At 45.6% G+C, this 19,958-nt stretch overlaps 1 protein-coding gene across 14 annotated transcripts in view; it reads right to left on the minus strand.

Annotated features, from left to right (window-relative positions):
* LOC4576088 (espin) overlaps positions 1 to 19,958 on the minus strand; it is a 127,371-nt gene that overhangs the window by 88,689 nt on the left and 18,724 nt on the right. For 13 of the 14 annotated variants that reach the window (XR_009764576.1, XM_061641237.1, XM_061641258.1 and 10 more), the window contains 2 exons: positions 16,198 to 16,411; positions 15,940 to 16,123 (listed from right to left, as the gene is read on the minus strand). Coding sequence is in view for 13 of the 14 variants with exons in the window: in XM_061641237.1 (XP_061497221.1) it covers positions 15,940 to 16,123; positions 16,198 to 16,307 (294 nt within the window). In the remaining variant the exon portion in view is untranslated. The remainder of the gene's footprint in view (positions 1 to 15,939; positions 16,124 to 16,197; positions 16,412 to 19,958) is intronic. The other variant, XM_061641281.1, reaches the window with a different exon arrangement.

The following is a 19,958-nucleotide window of genomic DNA, read 5'->3' on the forward strand; positions in this document are numbered from 1 at the left end:
ATGCTAAAGGGCCTGTTGCCTGGGTACACTGGTGGACATAAAAATAGGAACATTTTTCTGTGACCGAAAAACATAGTTCTTGTCGGAAATATTTGGTAGCCCTGAAAAGGACTGTTTAAGTGGTTGTTGGGAGGTGGTGTTGCGGTGTTCCACAGAGCGGAAACATATTCTAACGGTCAATGTGTTGACCGTTATTCGCTATCACTTCCTCACAGCGTAGGGCCATATCGCCGATGAGGTTACGGCATCCGCTTCTGTCTATAGCGAATCGGCAGAACGTGCATGCTTGTTCTTAAGCTGACGCTTGAGAGTTGACCACAGATTCTCAATCGGGTTGAGGTCAGGACTCAACGCAGCCCACGGTAGAACTTGCACATCCTCGTTTGCCAAAAAACATTTAACTAATCGCGATGTATGCTTTGAGTCGTTATCGTGCTGAAAGATGTAATGCTCTTCGTCTCCGAATTTTTGTCGGCCGTGTGGCAACATCTTACGACGTAGTATGTTTCTATACCCTTCCGAGTTCAGTGTCCCTTTGATACGGAACAAAGGACCCGGGCCGTGCCAGGAGACCAGGGTCTCCGTGCTTTAGAGTTTTTATAGTATTTTTTGGATGATACGCCTGTTTAGGAAGGCGCCAGGCGTATTTAGTGCCGTCCGAACCATCCAGATTGATTCTGGACTCATCCGAAAAAATGATTTTGCTCCACCAAAAGATGGATGCAGCTAAATGCTCTTCGGCAAACCGAATGCGCGCTTCTACGTGGTGCGGCATTAGCTTACGAACCTTTCGTGGTTTCCGGGCACAGAACCCACCGGCGTGTAAACGGCGCGACACCGTTTTCGCCGAAACTTGCAATCTAAGCTCCTGCTTAATACGATTGCAAGTTTTGAAAGGGTCCGCCCTGATTATCTCCACCATCTGCGCGTCAACGTCAGCCGTTGTTTTTCGCGGACGACCTGTGGATTTACCCGTAGCCTCGCTACGAATGGCGTTGTCCACAAACGTCCGCGAACGGCCGAACGCCTTGCAGATGGTTTTGATAGGCACGTTCTCACGATACAAACCCTGAATATGTTTTCGCTCCTCTGGAGTGCAGTGCTTTCCGCGACCCATGATGAACTTGTGGAATTTTCAAATCGCAAACTTTCACCTTTACCACTGAATGAAGAATGAAGCGCAACACGGTTTGGATCTCTTTTTATACTACCGAAAAACGCTGCCGTTACTCAAAACTCAGATAAGTAGCGCACCACAAATGCGAGTATAAAAGGCAAACAAACAGCGATTGCAAATTCAGTACGCCTCGAATGTTAGGCGAAAGAACTCCGCAGGAGCCAAAGCCTCTCTAAACCATACTAACACAACATACGCCTCGATCTGTTGGCGATAAGAGGCCAACGAACTCCGCAGGAGCCAAAGCCTCTCTAAACCATACTAACAACAACAACAACTGTTGGCGATGACACACCTATTGCACGCAAAAAAACACACAACAAATTTTTTCCTATCTTTTTGTCCACCGGTGTACCTGTGGGAGAGCTTAGTTCGGGGGTCCGATATCCATCGGCACCACACACGCAGGGCAAATGAGCCGAGGGTACCTAACTTGCATTCCCTAAGTGCCAGAAACTCTTTGTTTTTCAAAGGGATTCAACGGTACAACAGTCTGCCAGATGAGATTAAGAATGCGAGAAGCTTGCCGGATTTCAAACGTAAGTGCGTCATATATGTTGAACAAACTGTATAATGTGAAATATGTGTAGATGTCCCATGTCATTATTAAATATGTAACTGCAGTTGTCATCACGATCTTTATGATGATGATAAGAATTTTTCTTTATATACTATAATTAAAATTAGAAAAAATATAAGAAAGAGTCAACATAGGTTTGAGACACGCTTGCGTACAAGTGGATATTCGGGAACTATTTGGGGGAATTTACGGTTTTCACACGGTCTGGGAGGTCACAACAGGATTCACTCATTGATGATTGTAAGTGGCCAATTCCAGATACATTAGGTTCACCTGCTTCGGAAGGTAGTGCCCTAGAGCCAATCATTGGCACTAGTGGAACTGGCCATATGCATGTTGCAGTTGTGTTCTGATAAGTAGTGCGCCGGATCCATTAGTTGGTTCTTGGCGAGCTACGTAAGGGATACATTAGATTCTCCTGCTTCGAAAGTTAGTGCCCTTGGGCCTGCCATTGGTGCCAGAGACCCTGGGGCCAGCGGTTGGCACTAGTGGAACTGGCCATATGCATGTCGCAGTTGTGTCCTGATAAGTGGTGCGCCAGATCTATTTATTGGTTCTTGGCGGGCTACGTAAAGGATGCTAGGGAATACCATTGTATTCGATGGAGTGTGACCCGTTTTTTCTTGATGAAATTATGTTGGTCATCTTGGGTGTGTGTATGACTCGAACAGTTCCTCTGAGAGTTTTCCGATGCCACCACTTGCTCGTACAAAATATTTCAATATACCTATCAGAGTAATATTATCGTAAAGATACTTCCGTCCTTCTCAAACCTATGTTGGGGAAAGAGGTGGAACTTATAATCATCATCATAAAATCAATAGACGTACAAAAATGCACGTAGTAACAAAGAAATCTGTTATATTTGCTATGCTTTGTATGCGGAAACCATTAGTTAACGGTTTTAAAATGACGTAAAGTCCCTCAACTATGGCGACCCCCCAAAGGCTCTTATCCACCACCTGATATTGTTAATCCACCTTGATCCAATATCATCTGTCTATAACAAATACTTATAGTGTTAAGCTGTTTCCGTAGGGTTGATATTATACTGTACGGTGCACTACTCGAATGTCCGTTTGCCTCACAGGCCAATAAACGGCCCCCTGTGCAAAGCGACGGAAGAAATCATTCCCTTTCGCGCATTTTCTCATGCCTTCTTTTTCCCTCCTGCGGCAAATTTGTCGAGCAGCGTTTCGAGCTACCCGTCCCTGGCTCTGTCTCATACCCCTCGCCTGAGCGCGCTGTTGAAGGTTTGGATGTGTTGGTGCGTCAGACGGTCAATCGCTGTCAGCCGTCGTCCGTGCTTTTTCCCTTCATAGCGCTATCTTTTTCACGCGTGTGGTCAATGCTCGCGAGCTGTTGTGGCGCCTAAAAAAACCGTTAACAAACATTGCGGCGCTGCATTTGATTTTTCACAAATCAAACCAAAAAAGCGCAATGAGTTCAATCGCTGCAATGTAAAAATAACTAACGAATCGCTAGCTAACGCTGGAGGGTTTGCTGTGCAACGCGCAGAACCCTATTTCGAAGTAGCGCACGCAACACAGGTGACCATGGCCGTGCATAGGAAAGCTTAAACCTAATTGCATGAAGCCAGTGGCGGATCTAACGGTAGGCGGACTAGGCGGTCGCCTGGGGCCCCGCCGATTTAGGGCAACAGCAAGTTTAGTGCCGCTACAACCCTCCCCCCCCCCCCCCACCCCACCACAACAACATTTACCATTTACAGGGGGCCTCAACTCGTCTATCCGCCTAGGGCCCCCGATACCCTTATTCCGCCACTGCATAAAGCATAACTTTATGTGACACTATGCTTTTCCTTTCGTATGTCGTAGATTACATAGATATGCTGAGCCGTCTGCGCAAGGGTGTGAGTGTGCGTGTGTGTGCAACACTGTCGCCAAATGTGTATTCTTCCGGAATGTTATAATCCATCGGTTAACGAAAGGAAAGTGTTCATGACTGTGTTTTTTTATTGTGGAGCTGCATCCTTCCCCCTGCCTGCAGCGTATGCATCGAGCAGGATACAGTGTGGCAGTATGCAAGTTGCCCACTGGATAGGAGCGGTCGCGCGGCACCGCCATCATTCCGCACATCTGCATGCCCGTCGTGGGTTCTAACCGCGTATGAACCGTCCGCCGTAGCAAGAGCTGACTATCCGGCTACGTGGTACTCAAGTCCTGAAAAGGCCGGCATGATCGCGTAGGCCATTACGTCAATAATAATAATTATAACAATACTAGCTGGTCCGACAAACTTAGTTATTCCAAAAAAAATTAAAATATTCCATTATTGATTTGGTACTTGGGATAGTTGTATCGTGCCCGTATCCCCTCAGGATCCGATCATCGAGTGTAAACCGCCAGGCACCTTACACCAAGTGTCAAAGTGCCGCATACAACACAACAACAATCCTGCTCTTTGTATGGGAGTTAGAAAATCATTATTAAATTAAGTTTAGTGTAACATCTGAACGATTTTCAAGTCTTAAAACCTATTCTCATACCACCATAAGGTGTGTGAAAAGTTTCGTTGAAAATGATCCAGCCGTTTCGGAGGTTGCTCGCAACAAACACCGTGACACGAGATTTTTATATATATAGAAGAAGAAGAACTTAGAATAGCAGTCCACACTCGGGGAAGGTTTTTGTTTTGACTTTGGTGCTGCCGGGTCTACTGCTGTGGCGCGACAAATGAACGGAATGCTCTCGACCAAAACATGAACCTACCGATCCGAACCCATTCCAAGGCAGTGCCGGTCGCACGGCGTCATGATACCGATTCAAATCCAACAAGCCACCAGATTCTGGACGGACAGGTGCAGTATCATACGCGCACCGTAATAAACCAAACCAGAATTCTCTTTTGTATGGATTCACTTCAAAATGTTGTTTCCACTGCGGCCGCTAGCTGAATTGGAAAGAAATGTGCTACATATCACATGCACGTTTGCTTCGATCGTTTGTCTTTTTAATACCCCCAACAGCAGAACCGGTCGAAAAGATGGTGGTGCCAATTAAATGGTTGTATTGTCTCCTAGGTAGCGGTAATCGATCGGGCGGCGTACAATGCGTTTTCTGAGAATGCATGGAGTGTGTAGACGCAGCCGGGGACGATGCACGCATCAGAATCAGTTTTGGGATTCCCGCACGCACACACACACGCGCACGCACGCATGCACGCGCGTACGCGAGAACGCACCCCCGAACGCGCGTACACGCACGATCGATTTCCGCTACCTTATCGGTAGAATTGCTGGCTTAACTTGTAGCGAATCCTCATCCAATGCACCGGGAGGGGAGGGGGATCGCGGCATGATAGAGTGGACGATCACTTTCCCCGCATTGTGTGTGTGTCGCGACCCGAAAACTCGAGACAGATTTGGCATAGTAAAAAAAATTATTGCCATTTTACATCGTACTACACGATGCTTAGAAGGTCGTTGAAGCATCAAACATGTTCAAATAAAAAAAAATAGATTAGTGTTAGACGTTCTCATACGCTTGTTTGAAATTGGCTTCTTCACCCTCGATTGGCACGGGCATTAAATGGCCTCATCAGCAGCGGCACGAAATAAAATAAACCATTCATACACCGATAATACTTTAAATCCCAAAATGAACCAGTTTCTCCCGCATCGTCAAGGTCACATACAATAAATAAATGCTATACCCACCAAATACAATACACAACCGCAATGTACATATACACCAACGCATACACACAATCAGCTGACGGCGAAAGGCACGGGCTGAAGCGCAAGTATAAGGCAAGACCGGGAGGGGAGAGGGAGTAAGAGGAAGAGGAGGAGGAAGGAATGGGCGCCAATATTTTTGAATTTTTCCACCGTTTTTTTTTTCTCCGCCATCTGATATAGTTCATCCATTTCTTCAACAGATGGCGCTCGTTCCGCACCTAAAAAGTGCAATAAATACGCTGGCTATCGTAGTTTTGGCTGAAGTGTAGCCTATTTTTTGCGTATTTTTTGACACAAAACGACGCAAAAAACTACGCAGAAAATTGCTCGAATTTGCGCAGTGGGGGTGTTCAAAAAGTTATTACGGAAGGCTAAACTTGTCATGTTAAAATTCGAGTGCGTACCAATACCAATAAAATGTATTTGGCAGAAGAGAAGCAATTCATTCAATGCGTTTGCCGCTAGTGCAGGATTGTCTCTTTAAATTTTGGCGATTAACTTCTCAGCTTACCAAAAATCTCTATCCTTCTCTGGCTTAATGGCGCTGGTGTAGTACCGTCCCAAGTGCCACAAACCACTAAACGACCACTAAACGGCTTCTAAACGACTCAAGTTCTCTACCTAAACGGAATATAGAAAGACTTCGTTTAGCAGACGGCAAACGACTCATGCATTCTAAACATAGAAAAAAGGCTGGTAGCGCCATCTATTGGTGGGATACCATACCAGTGGAGCTTCCTCGCTTGGAGGAGAGCTTTCTCATTTCCTCTGTACTGTTGTATAGTTGCTCATTGAAGTTATGCATCGCTAGAACTAGAACGGCGATTCGATTATTTAAATATTAAACTCCAATATTCAATTACATGGTATAACCATTATTAACCTTGGTACTAGTATAACGGTATACGCGTGGCTGTAGTGGCAGTTTTGTGACGGTGACATTCGATCGAGAGACGATCTGATAACTCTCTTTTTCCGTTATCTCCCGAGCAGTACAGACGTCTAGGACGAGATAGGTTTTTTTTCTTATTTTTTTATACTTAGGAGTTAGGATTTAGGTTATATTAGGATAAGTTGGGTTATTTTTTTGTAAATAAAAACTTAATTATATATCACCAGCACTGAAGCAAGTGAGATTTGAGTAATGGTAATTGGTGTCGTTACCCACGTATCTTGACCACACGATCATCATACATGTTATAGATTTTTGCACGGAAAGTTAGAAGGCTATAAAGGCCATGATAAGAGAAACTTGTCGAAACGCATTGCAAGAAAAGGACAGCAATATAATAATGAGTTGTAATTCGCCATCTATGGAGTAAACCAATGAAGCTATGGAGCTTTCGTTTTTTTATGGATATTTGATTTTCCAGTCGTTTAAGCTTAATCTGTGGCGCTTGGGATTATCTCTGTGAGAGTATGGCTTGCGCTGTTATCAATCACATACACAGAGTGTGTATGTGTATCCATACTAGAAACCAGCAAAAGAGAAGAGAACAACGTTCTAAACCGGATAGAAAAGAACGCTCAGAAACAGGGGAGAGCAAGGCGTTTCTTCAATTTGAAACCAAATGTGAAATGGGTTTAATCTGTGCCCAATGAACTTTACCATGTCTCAGCAGTCCAAGAATTTCGGTGTATGCTTTTTTCAGATTCTTCGTGAAAACGTCATTATTAAACGTCCGTCATATCAAGCACGCTTTTACTACCCAACATTATTTAAAACTTCTTTTCCTTTTTTGACACAACGACCATTGTCGCTCAAAGCCTTCCTGTACCACTAATAGGCTTGGCTATCAGTGACTTATTGTTACCATAGCAGGATAGTCAGTCCTACGTATGGGAGCAGGGTCCATTCGAGACTTGAACCCATGCAGTTGTTGAGTCGTATGAGTTCCCAAGTGCCACAAATTCCCTAAACGACCACTAAACGGCTTCTAAACGACTCAAGCTCTCTACCTAAACGGAATATAGAAAGACTTCGTTTAGCAGACGGCAAACGACTCATGCATTCTAAAAATAGCAAAAAAGCTGGTAGCGCCATCTGTTTGTGGGATACCCCACCAACCAGTTGAGCTTCATCGCTTGGAGGAGAGCTTTCTCATTTCCTCTGTACTGTTTTATGGTTTCGCATTGAAGTTATGCATCGCTAGAACTAGAACGGAGATACGAGATTAGAGTAGTAGTCGTTGGTGTTGATACCCACGTATCTGACCACACGACCATTCATATAGATTTTTGCTCGGAAAGTTAGAAGGCTATATAGGTCATGATAAGATGAAACTTGTCGAAACACATTGCAAGAAAAGGATAGCAATATAATAATCAGTTTTAATACGCCATCTATTGATCAAACCAATGAAGCTGTGGATATTCAATTTTTCACATCTGTATCGCGAGACTAACGATTTTTTTTTATTTTACTTACAATTTTAAACAGTTTTTTTTTTTTCAACACACATCATTTGTTCATATAGCCTGGTAAAAAGCAAAATGCCTTTTATGATTCATATTCACATTTTATATTGCATAAATCTCAAACCGTTCAGCAATACCAGTACAACTTTTAATGTTGTAATAACCATTTGTATATTTACAACAAACAAAATTAATTACACAAAGTATAACAGATATTCAAAATTGCATCATTATAATAAATGCTACACCAATTTTTGTTTCGCTTATCGCAATTGGTATAAACGATACGAGACAAAGTCAGATAAATATACTTGTGAGCATGTGACAGAGCGCAGGCAACACAGACTGTGCGCGAGAAAGAGTGAACATTAATCTTTCATGCAATAGGCAACAACCGGACCAAACCGGTTTTTGTAAAGAATGGAACGCACGAACGATATAGCACCTTGCTAACAATAGCCGGCATTAGTGATGGGCGGGTCGACTCGAACCTATCGGGTCGGAGCCATCCGTAAGCGACCCGGAGTCGTTCGGGTCGACCCGAAAGGTACAAGTAGGTTCAGTGGGTGTAACGACTCCGGTAGGTGCAAGAAAGCATAAGCGACTCCGACCCGTTGGTGCAACGAGTGCAAACTGAACCTACCGTGGTCCGACCCGACCCGAACTCTTTGCACCAACGGGTCGGAGTCGCTTATGCTTTCTCGCACCTACTGATCTTTCGGGTCGACCCGAACTCATTGCACCCGCGGGTCGGATTTGATTCCGACTCCGACCTAGCGCACCCGCTGCACCCACGGGTCGGAATCGATTCCGACTGGCTTGCACCCGCCTCCGGGTCGGGTCGTGAAATGAAGCGTATGACCCAACACTAGCCGGCATCGCGAATAAATGAACTTTTTTTTACAGTCGTTTTAAGTTCATTTTGGTTTAACTGAGTTCATTTGTTGTTCATTCCTGTTGAAATAAACGATCGTCTAATATTGAAGCGGCAAAAAACGACACGGGAAGGAATGAAAGCAAAAAAGAGAGAAAAGATCGGAACGGAATGAACAGGAAAAACAGATTTAACGAAATGAACGAAATGAACGGAATGGAACGGAATGAACGGAAATAACGAAATGAACGGAACAGAATGGAATGGAATGAACGGAAAGACCGAAATGAACGGAACGGAATGAACGGAACGATTTTGTCTCAAGGATCGAAACGAAAGGCCAACTAAAAGAACGGAACTTTTTTACTAGGTTATAGCCAACGGCCAACACTACACCAGACCTTCGAGGCGCATATGCTTTATTGTACTTTTTGACTCTTTCGAGTCGCTCCGAATGACTCCAGGTCGCTGGTAGAAATTCCCCGAGATGTTCCCGGATCAAGATTAAGCGACCGAGTAGGATGCGGGTAAATTTCATATTTAGCCTTAATTCTCGAGTGACCGACTTCTTTAGTGGCTCCATTCTCCGTCTCAGGCTTAAGATGATGGGTCAAAATGGTGTCTGTCAGTTTTAGTCACTCCTTCAACAGGCCAAGACCACGCAGTAATTGCAACGCCGGATGAAGAAAGTGGACTCATAGGTTACAGACATGTGACTGCGTAACGGTTACAACATTGTGAAACATTTCATTCAACAATTGTTTCTTATTCTCCTTCCTCTTCTTCTTTGGCATAATAACTGTTGCTGGTCAAGTTATATGTTCAAGTTTCAAGTGCTTGTGTAAGGTACGACCGCAGAATCCGATATCGGTCTGTAGACAAGGTAAATAGGCCTTTCTAGAACGCGGTAAACTGCTTCCGCAAAGAGTGCGATTTGTGAGAAGAATAGAAATGAGAGCGACAAAACGAGTGAGTATGAGAGGTAGAAAGAGAGAGAGTGGAGGAAAGGTCAGTAGCAAAAAGAGAGTCGAACGATACGGAAGCAAATAAAACTATTTTTTTATGCGATCTTATTAAAAGTGCAAGTAAAAAAGGTTTTGCCAAAAAATTTACTTTCCGAATCGTAGCGCTACTCAACCTGCTTGGGTTATGAGATTTTAAAGATATTGTCCTGATTTTTGCAAAACTATAGCCAAAGGGTACACCGGTAGACAAAAAGATAGGAAAAAAAATGTTTGTGTGTTTTTTGCGTGCAATAGGTGTGTCATCGCCAACAGTTGTTGTTGTTGTTAGTATGGTTTAGAGAGGCTTTGGCTCCTGCGGAGTTCTTTCGCCTAACGTTCGAGGCGTACTGAATTTGCAATCGCTGTTTGTTTGCCTTTTATACTCGCATTTGTGGTGCGCTACTTATCTGAGTTTTGAGTAACGGCAGCGTTTTTCGGTAGTATAAAAAGAGATCCAAACCGTGTTGCGCTTCATTCTTCATTCAGTGGTAAAGGTGAAAGTTTGCGATTTGAAAATTCCACAAGTTCATCATGGGTCGCGGAAAGCACTGCACTCCAGAGGAGCGGAAACATATTCAGGGTTTGTATCGTGAGAACGTGCCTATCAAAACCATCTGCAAGGCGTTCGGCCGTTCGCGGACGTTTGTGGACAACGCCATTCGTAGCGAGGCTACGGGTAAATCCACAGGTCGTCCGTGAAAAACAACGGCTGACGTTGACGCGCAGATGGTTGAGATAATCAGGGCGGACCCTTTCAAAACTTGCAATCGTATTAAGCAGGAGCTTAGATTGCAAGTTTCGGCGAAAACGGTGTCGCGCCGTTTACACGCCGGTGGGTTCTGTGCCCGGAAACCACGAAAGGTTCGTAAGCTAATGCCGCACCACGTAGAAGCGCGCATTCGGTTTGCCGAAGAGCATTTAGCTGCATCCATCTTTTGGTGGAGCAAAATCATTTTTTCGGATGAGTCCAGAATCAATCTGGATGGTTCGGACGGCACTAAATACGCCTGGCGCCTTCCTAAACAGGCGTATCATCCAAAAAATACTATAAAAACTCTAAAGCACGGAGACCCTGGTCTCCTGGCACGGCCCGGGTCCTTTGTTCCGTATCAAAGGGACACTGAACTCGGAAGGGTATAGAAACATACTACGTCGTAAGATGTTGCCACACGCCCGACAAAAATTCGGAGACGAAGAGCATTACATCTTTCAGCACGATAACGACTCAAAGCATACATCGCGATTAGTTAAATGTTTTTTGGCAAACGAGGATGTGCAAGTTCTACCGTGGGCTGCGTCCAGACCTCAACCCGATTGAGAATCTGTGGTCAACTCTCAAGCGTCAGCTTAAGAACAAGCATGCACGTTCTGCCGATTCGCTATGGAGACGCTGCAAGGCTATGTGGAAACGCATAGACAGAAGCGGATGCCGTAACCTCATCGGCGATATGGCCCTACGCTGTGAGGAAGTGATAGCGAATAACGGTCAACACATTGACCGTTAGAATATGTTTCCGCTCTGTGGAACACCGCAACACCACCTCCCAACAACCACTTAAACAGTCCTTTTCAGGGCTACCAAATATTTCCGACAAAAACTATGTTTTTCGGTCACAGAAAAAAGTTCCTATTTTTATGTCCACCAGTGTACCTTTATCAATGGAGTGAAGAATGTGGCATTCCGATACATAGTTTTCGAATTTTCCAGAAAGCCTCAAAATCAAAGAATGGGTGCTACCAGCAAACAAGAACTAAATCACATGCTACATGCCATCTTCGCGGATAACTTCCCAAAAACAGCCAGTATGCGCAACTTACTTAACACTTCGTTAATCGAACTATTAGTCAGCTGCCAAACTAGCATCCACGGCCTATCCAAATCTCACGAAGTTCAACCGAAGTCATACAAAAATCGAGAAAAGCCAGAACGTGCTGTGGGCACGTCCTCCCCACGTCCAGATATCGTTTTTGAGAGGAAATGAATATCTGCCACAGGACACATCTTCGACATCTGTCGTAGGACGTTAAGCCAAATAGAAGAAGAAATAGTTATTGCCAGAGCCACATGCAGGGGGAAAAAATGAAAAGCTCTAAATTTATTTTGTCTTCACCACACACAAACACCCCATGCAGCTCAATATCAAATCTTTTCATAATATAGCAATAACACGAAAATAAGTGATGCAGTTATAGGCACTAGTCGCAGTGTATTAAATAGCAATCGGACGATATCAAAATGACCATGCATGACCTGAGTTGGTTTAGAGAACTATATCGACAAAAGGGACATTGCCATTGTTGTTCATTCACAGAGGCGTAAAACTGAACAAGGAGTCTATTTGCAACACATAATGAAAAGCGATTTGAAGCTGTGCATTAAAATACTCTTTGAGAAAGTCAACTTTATGTTTTAGGATTCAGTCCTAGCCCATAAAAATTAAATCATTTAGGATTGGCGTATTTGCTCTGTAATGGGATGGGATCCGAAGCCCTCCGAGGGATAACATAGGCTCTCCCATCCAACTCCTATTCCGACACGTCCTCGTCGTGCAGAGTGGTAACATGTGCCTCCATATATCCTAGCTTGGGTACACGGGCTAGATCCAACCCCTTGGGCGGATGTTGGCATATGGGGAACCAGGAGGGGGATGGGTATCCCGAGAAACTGGGTGCCTGAACGGCGGGGGGGGGGGGGGGGCAACCCGACGCTAAATAAAACGGCCACGTGGGCACAGGGCCAGTCACCCAGTCTCATGGAACAACTGACTACAGTAAGCATCAGAAGGAAACGAAACGGACTTAACGATACCGACCAAACGCAATGCCCCCGGACAACAATTAAAATGGGCTCATAGAATGTACGCACTCTTAGCAAAGCCGGAGCCTTGAAACAACTTGATGACGCCCTAGCCACACTGAGCATGGACCTCGTAGCTCTACAAGAGATTCGGTGGCTAGGGAACGGTGTGTACAACAGGCGTGGTAAGCAATGCTACGACATTTACTACAGCTGCCACGACCGCCACCACGTGCTCGGAACGGACTTCGCCGTAGGTCCCCGGCTGAAATCCGTAATCATAGATTTCAAGGCTATAAACGATAGGCTATGCACCCTGCGCATGCGAAGCAATTTTTTTAATATAAGCCTCATAAACGTTCACGCCCCTACCGAAGATAAAGAGGAAGAGGAGAAGGACCTTTTTTACGGCCGCCTCGCTAGAACTATAGATGCGTGCCCCAGGCATGACCTCAAAATCATCCTGGGGGACTTCAACGCAAAAGTCGGTAGGGAGCCAATGTACCGCCAATACACTGGCTGTCACAGTCTGCATGAGCACAGTAACGATAATGGTAGTAGATTGGTCCAGTTTGCCGCAGCGAACAATCTGGTTGTAGGAAGTACCAAATTTGCGCGGAGGGACATCCACAAAATGACGTGGGCGCACCCGGATGGCGAATCCTTCAACCAGATCGACCACGTGTTAATAAGCCGCCGACGACAGTCGAGCCTGTTAAACGTCAGAGCTTATCGAGGAGCCAATATCGATTCCGATCACTACTTGGTTGGCTTAGTGATACGTTGTAGAATCGCCCGTCCCCGCGCCAATGGGGGCGGAGAAAACACGCAGCCTCGGCTCAACACGGACTCTCTAAGGGACATTACTGTCCAACAGGAATTCAAAGCCGCTTTAGACGAGTCTCTACTACCAGAAAACAGATATGAAACTACGAGCGAGAGGTGGAACGCTCTAAAAACAAAAATAATAAACTGTGCAAGAAATATACTCCCACCACGTCGTGGCAACACCAAATCTGGCTGGTTCGACGATGAATGCAGACAGGTGACCGAACGTAAGAATACTGCATACCGAGCAATGCAGCAACGGCAAAGAACGCGGGCATGCGCAGAGGAATATTCACGGCTCAGACGCGAAGAGAAACGAGTTCACCGCTCCAAGAGGCATGCTTTGGAAGAGCAAAACATGTGGGAACTCGAGCAAACCAGAGAGGCGTACGGACCGGCACGAAAGTTTTACCAAGCGATAGCATGTCACCGAAACAACGTTGTACCTAAGGTAACCTGCTGTCGCCACAAGGATGGAGATCTGGTTAGTAACCAGCCAGAGGTCCTCTCGCGGTGGGCTCAGTACTTTGATGAATTACTCAACGACCAGTTAAACGAACAGCTAAAAGCGCCACTAGCAGATAGTGTCATGCTACTGCCACCTAGCATAGAAGAAACACGGAAAGGCTATCCGTCGGCTGAAAAATAACAAGGCACCCGAAACCGACGGAATTGCAGCTGAACTGGTCAAGAATGGAGGTGCACGACTAGAAAACGAGATTCATCAAATAGTTACTGAGGTGTGGGATAGCGAATCGATGCCTTGTGATTGGAATCTCGGCATCATCTACCCCGTATACAAGAAGGGAGACAGGTTGGACTGCAACAACTACAGGGATATTACAGTGTTGAATACCGCCTATAAAATATTCTCCCTGATACTTCAGGATCGCCTTGTCCCGCACGTTGAAGAGATAGTGGGAAACTATCAAAGAGGATTCCGAAACGGAAAATCAACCACTGATCAGATCTTCACCATGCGGCAGATCTTGGAGAAGATGGCTGAATACAAAAACGACACATACCATCTCTTCATAGACTTCAAAGCCGCATACGATAGCATAGCCAGGGTAAAACTGTACGACGCTATGAGCTCATTTGGAATCCCGGCCAAACTGATAAGGCTAGTTAGAATGACTATGACCAACGTCACATGCCAGGTGAGGGTGGATGGAAAACTCTCAGGACCTTTTGCTACCACCAAGGGTCTGCGCCAGGGGGACGGACTTGCCTGTCTCCTATTCAACCTGGCGCTAGAGGGGACCATCCGCGACTCGAGGGTGGAGACTACGGGAACCATCTTCTATTAGTCAACCCAGATCCTGGCATACGCTGATGATATAGACATCATTGGTCTGCGGCTCTCCTATGTAGCAGAAGCCTACCAAGGAATTGAGCAGGCGGCAGAGAGCCTCGGATTGCAGATAAACGAGGCAAAGACCAAACTGATGGTGGCAACATCAGCGGGCCTACCAATAAATAATCCGAATCTACGTAGGCGTGACGTGCAGATAGGTGAACGCACTTTTGAAGTCGTCCCAGAATTCACCTATCTTGGGTCAAAGGTCAGCAACGACAATAGCATGGAAGTTGAGTTGCGCGCAAGGATGCTGGCTGCCAACCGGTCATTCTACAGCCTGAAAAATCAGTTCACCTCAAAGAACCAGTCGCGACGGACGAAGCTGGGGCTATATAGTACCTATATAGTACCAGTACTCACATACGCCTCTGAGACATGGACACTGTCCAAATCTGACGAAACCCTCGTAGCCGCGTTCGAGAGGAAGATGCTCAGAAGGATACTTGGCCCCGTATGTGTGGAAGGACAATGGAGGAGCCGATATAATGACGAGCTATACGAGATGTACGGCGACCTCACTGTCGTACAGCGTACCAAGCTCGCCAGGCTCCGGTGGGCTGGACATGTTGTACGCATGGAAACGGACGACCCAACCCGTAAAGTATTTTTAGGCCGTCCACAAGGACAGAGGAGGCGTGGTAGGCCCAAATTGAGGTGGCAAGATGGCGTGGAGGCGTCCGCCATTAAGGCCGGGATAACGGACTGGCAGACGAAGGCGCGAGACCGTGAGCGGTTTCGGACACTCCTGAGGCAGGCCAAGACCGCAAAGCGGTTGTAGTGCCGGATAAGTAAGTAAGTAAGGATTGGCGTATGGAGATATTGCGTCATTTCATAAGCTCGCCTGAATGGCCTGCAGCTTCTCCAGGTTTTAACCCATTGGATTGCAGTGTTCGGGGTATAATCTAGGGAAGTTCTACGACGTTAGGCATTTTAATTAATATGTATTCAAGAATCATCAGGTGAAGATTTAGGACAAATTTCGTTGACGAGCCGTTTTCAAATTCAGAAGAGAGATATGTAAGCTCAACTGAGTAAAATGCAATTTTTACCTTAAAATGCTATAGGCATCGACTTATGATACAAATTAATTCGCGTTTGAATTTTCTATCATAAACATACCGCATCACTTTTCCGTTGCTACCCAATACGATGTATAAAAAATACGTGGATATTTTAAGAAAATGAGAAATCAACTACTTACCATCCACTTAAGGCAATCGAGACAACCCATTTGCGAGGCAGCGTGAATGGCAGCCATACCATCACGAGCTCGTACATAAAGTGATCCACCTGCCTCAAGGACAAGAAACTTTAAAACCTCCAGGTGACCTTCCTGCGCAGCCAAGTAAACTGGCGTAACATCATTGTCCATTTGTGTATTAGCACTTTAGGGAAATCAGATATACGCCTCATTAATGTCTTGCGTCAAAATGAAGCATAAATGAATTTGATTACTTACCTAATGTCAGGTGCAGCTTCAGTTAGTAAGCGAACGCAATCCAGACAACCACGAGCTGCAGCGTAGTGCAATGCTAGAGCACCTCCGGCTGGACGATCAGTTGAGGTCATTGTTTGAGCATGAGATGAATCCAGATGAAGTCTATATCTGGATTCCTTGTAATCAAGAGAGTACTCCACTTTTAGGCTGGAATGGAACGATGAACTAGGAAGTCCTATTTTAAAAACAAAAAAATTCTTTTGTAGGCCACATACGATTTTATTGTGTATCTGTCTATCTTTCTAAAAATAATTTTAACTCAAGAATAGAAAGGAGTTACACTTGAGCGACGATCTGGCTTCAATCGAACAAGATATTCGATATGAACAAACCTATATAACCATGTAGAGGTGCACCCTACCAGCCAAAATCAAAATAAAAAGAAAACCGATCCAAATAACTGTCTATTAATTGACAGGTCCCGTGTTATTAGACGACTTGTTTAATTGTTGTCTTTTTGTGTCTATAATAAGATTTATTAGACTTTGTATCTAATAGCCGTCTGAAAAGTATCCAATAATCCTTATTAGACTTATTGTCGTAAATCTATCTTATAAATGTCTGATAGTTGTTATTAGATGATATCCCACCAATTCAGCTTTTCAGCCTTTGTTAGAAAGCTTGACCAACAACATGGATAAAATTGTTTAATTTGATGAAGTAAAAATAAAAGAAGGAATTCGAAAATATGCCAAATATTCAACGACTGAGCTAAACAAATGGTAGCACATGTATATTGGTCAGGAAAACAATAGCAGTTCTGATTATAAATGACAAAATTTAATTAAATAATTTAAAATTTGATGAGCTTTCACGGCGCAAGTTATTTGTATCTATGAAAACATTTGTAAAAAAAAATGGGCTCATGGAACGTACGCACTCTTAGCAAAGCCGGAGCCTTGAAACAACTTGATGACGCCCTAGCCACACTGAGCATGGACCTCGTAGCTCTACAAGAGATTCGGTGGCTAGGGAACGGTGTGTACAACAGGCGTGGTAAGCAATGCTACGACATTTACTACAGCTGCCACGACCGCCACCACGTGCTCGGAACGGGCTTCGCCGTAGGTCCCCGGCTGAAATCCGTAATCATAGATTTCAAGGCTATAAACGATAGGCTATGCACCCTGCGCATGCGAAGCAATTTTTTTAATATAAGCCTCATAAACGTTCACGCCCCTACCGAAGATAAAGAGGAAGAGGAGAAGGACCTTTTTTACGGCCGCCTCGCTAGAACTATAGATGCGTGCCCCAGGCATGACCTCAAAATCATCCTGGGGGACTTCAACGCAAAAGTCGGTAGGGAGCCAATGTACCGCCAATACACTGGCTGTCACAGTCTGCATGAGCACAGTAACGATAATGGTAGTAGATTGGTCCAGTGTGCCGCAGCGAACAATCTGGTTGTAGGAAGTACCAAATTTGCGCGGAGGGACATCCACAAAATGACGTGGGCGCACCCGGATGGCGAATCCTTCAACCAGATCGACCACGTGTTAATAAGCCGCCGACGACAGTCGAGCCTGTTAAACGTCAGAGCTTATCGAGGAGCCAATATCGATTCCGATCACTACTTGGTTGGCTTAGTGATACGTTGTAGAATCGCCCGTCCCCGCGCCAATGGGGGCGGAGAAAACACGCAGCCTCGGCTCAACACGGACTCTCTAAGGGACATTACTGTCCAACAGGAATTCAAAGCCGCTTTAGACGAGTCTCTACTACCAGAAAACAGATATGAAACTACGAGCGAGAGGTGGAACGCTCTAAAAACAAAAATAATAAACTGTGCAAGAAATATACTCCCACCACGTCGTGGCAACACCAAATCTGGCTGGTTCGACGATGAATGCAGACAGGTGACCGAACGTAAGAATACTGCATACCGAGCAATGCAGCAACGGCAAAGAACGCGGGCATGCGCAGAGGAATATTCACGGCTCAGACGCGAAGAGAAAGAGTTCACCGCTCCAAGAAGCATGCTTTGGAAGAGCAAAACATGCGGGAACTCGAGCAAACCAGAGAGGCGTACGGACCGACACGAAAGTTTTACCAAGCGATAGCAGGTCACCGAAACAACGTTGTACCTAAGGTAACCTGCTGTCGCCACAAGGATGGAGATCTGGTCAGTAACCAGCCAGAGGTCCTCTCGCGGTGGGCTCAGTACTTTGATGAATTACTCAACGACCAGTTAAACGAACAGCTAGAAGCGCCACTAGCAGATAGTGTCATGCTACTGCCACCTAGCATAGAAGAAACACGAAAGGCTATCCGTCGGCTGAAAAATAACAAGGCACCCGGAACCGACGGAATTGCAGCTGAACTGGTCAAGAATGGAGGTGCACGACTAGAAAACGAGATTCATCAAATAGTTACTGAGGTGTGGGATAGCGAATCGATGCCTTGTGATTGGAATCTCGGCATTATCTACCCCGTATACAAGAAGGGAGACAGGTTGGACTGCAACAACTACAGGGGTATTACGATGTTGAATACCGCCTATAAAATATTCTCCCTGATCCTTCAGGATCGCCTTGCCCCGCACGTCTAAGAGATAGTAGGAAACTATTAAAGAGGATTCCGAAACGGAAAATCAACCACTGATCAGATCTTCACCATGCGGCAGATCTTGGAGAAGATGGCTGAATACAAAAACGACACATACCATCTCTTCATAGACTTCAAAGCCGCATACGATAGCATAGCCAGGGTAAAACTGTACGACGCTATGAGCTCATTTGGAATCCCGGCCAAACTGATAAGGCTAGTTAGAATGACTATGACCAACGTCACATGCCAGGTGAGGGTGGATGGAAAACTCTCAGGACCTTTTGCTACCACCAAGGGTCTGCGCCAGGGGGACGGGCTTGCCTGTCTCCTATTCAACTTGGCGCTAGAGAGGGCCATCCGTGACTCGAGGGTGGAGACTACGGGAACCATCTTCTATAAGTCAACCCAGATCCTGGCATACGCTGATGATATAGACATCATTGGTCTGCGGCTCTCCTATGTAGCAGAAGCCTACCAAGGGATTGAGCAGGCGGCAGAGAACCTCGGATTGCAGATAAACGAGGCAAAGACCAAACTGATGGTGGCAACATCAGCGGACCTACCAATAAATAATCCGAATCTACGTAGGCGTGACGTGCAGATAGGTGAACGCACTTTTGAAGTCGTCCCAGAATTCACCTATCTTGGGTCAAAGGTCAGCAACGACAACAGTATGGAAGTTGAGTTGCGCGCAAGGATGCTGGCTGCCAACCGGTCATTCTACAGCCTAAAAAAGCAGTTCACCTCAAAGAACCTGTCGCGACGAACGAAGCTGGGACTATATAGTACCTAAATAGTACCAGTACTCACATACGCCTCTGAGACATGGACACTGTCCAAATCTGACGAAGCCCTCTTAGCCGCGTTCGAGAGGAAGATGCTCAGAAGGATACTTGGCCCCGTATGTGTGGAAGGACAATGGAGGAGCCGATATAATGACGAGCTATACGAGATGTACGGCGACCTCACTGTCGTACAGCGTATTAAGCTCGCCAGGCTCCAGTGGGCTGGCCATATTGTACGCATGGAAACGGACGACCCAGCCCGTAAAGTCTTTTTAGGCCGTCCACAAGGACAGAGGAGGCGTGGTAGGCCCAAATTGAGGTGGCAAGATGGCGTGGAGGCGTCCGCCATTAAGGCCGGGATAACGGACTGGCAGACGAAGGCGCGAGACC

Source organism: Anopheles gambiae, chromosome X, assembly GCF_943734735.2.
Source record: "Anopheles gambiae chromosome X, idAnoGambNW_F1_1, whole genome shotgun sequence".
In the NCBI taxonomy this organism is placed as follows: Eukaryota; Metazoa; Arthropoda; class Insecta; order Diptera; family Culicidae; genus Anopheles; species Anopheles gambiae.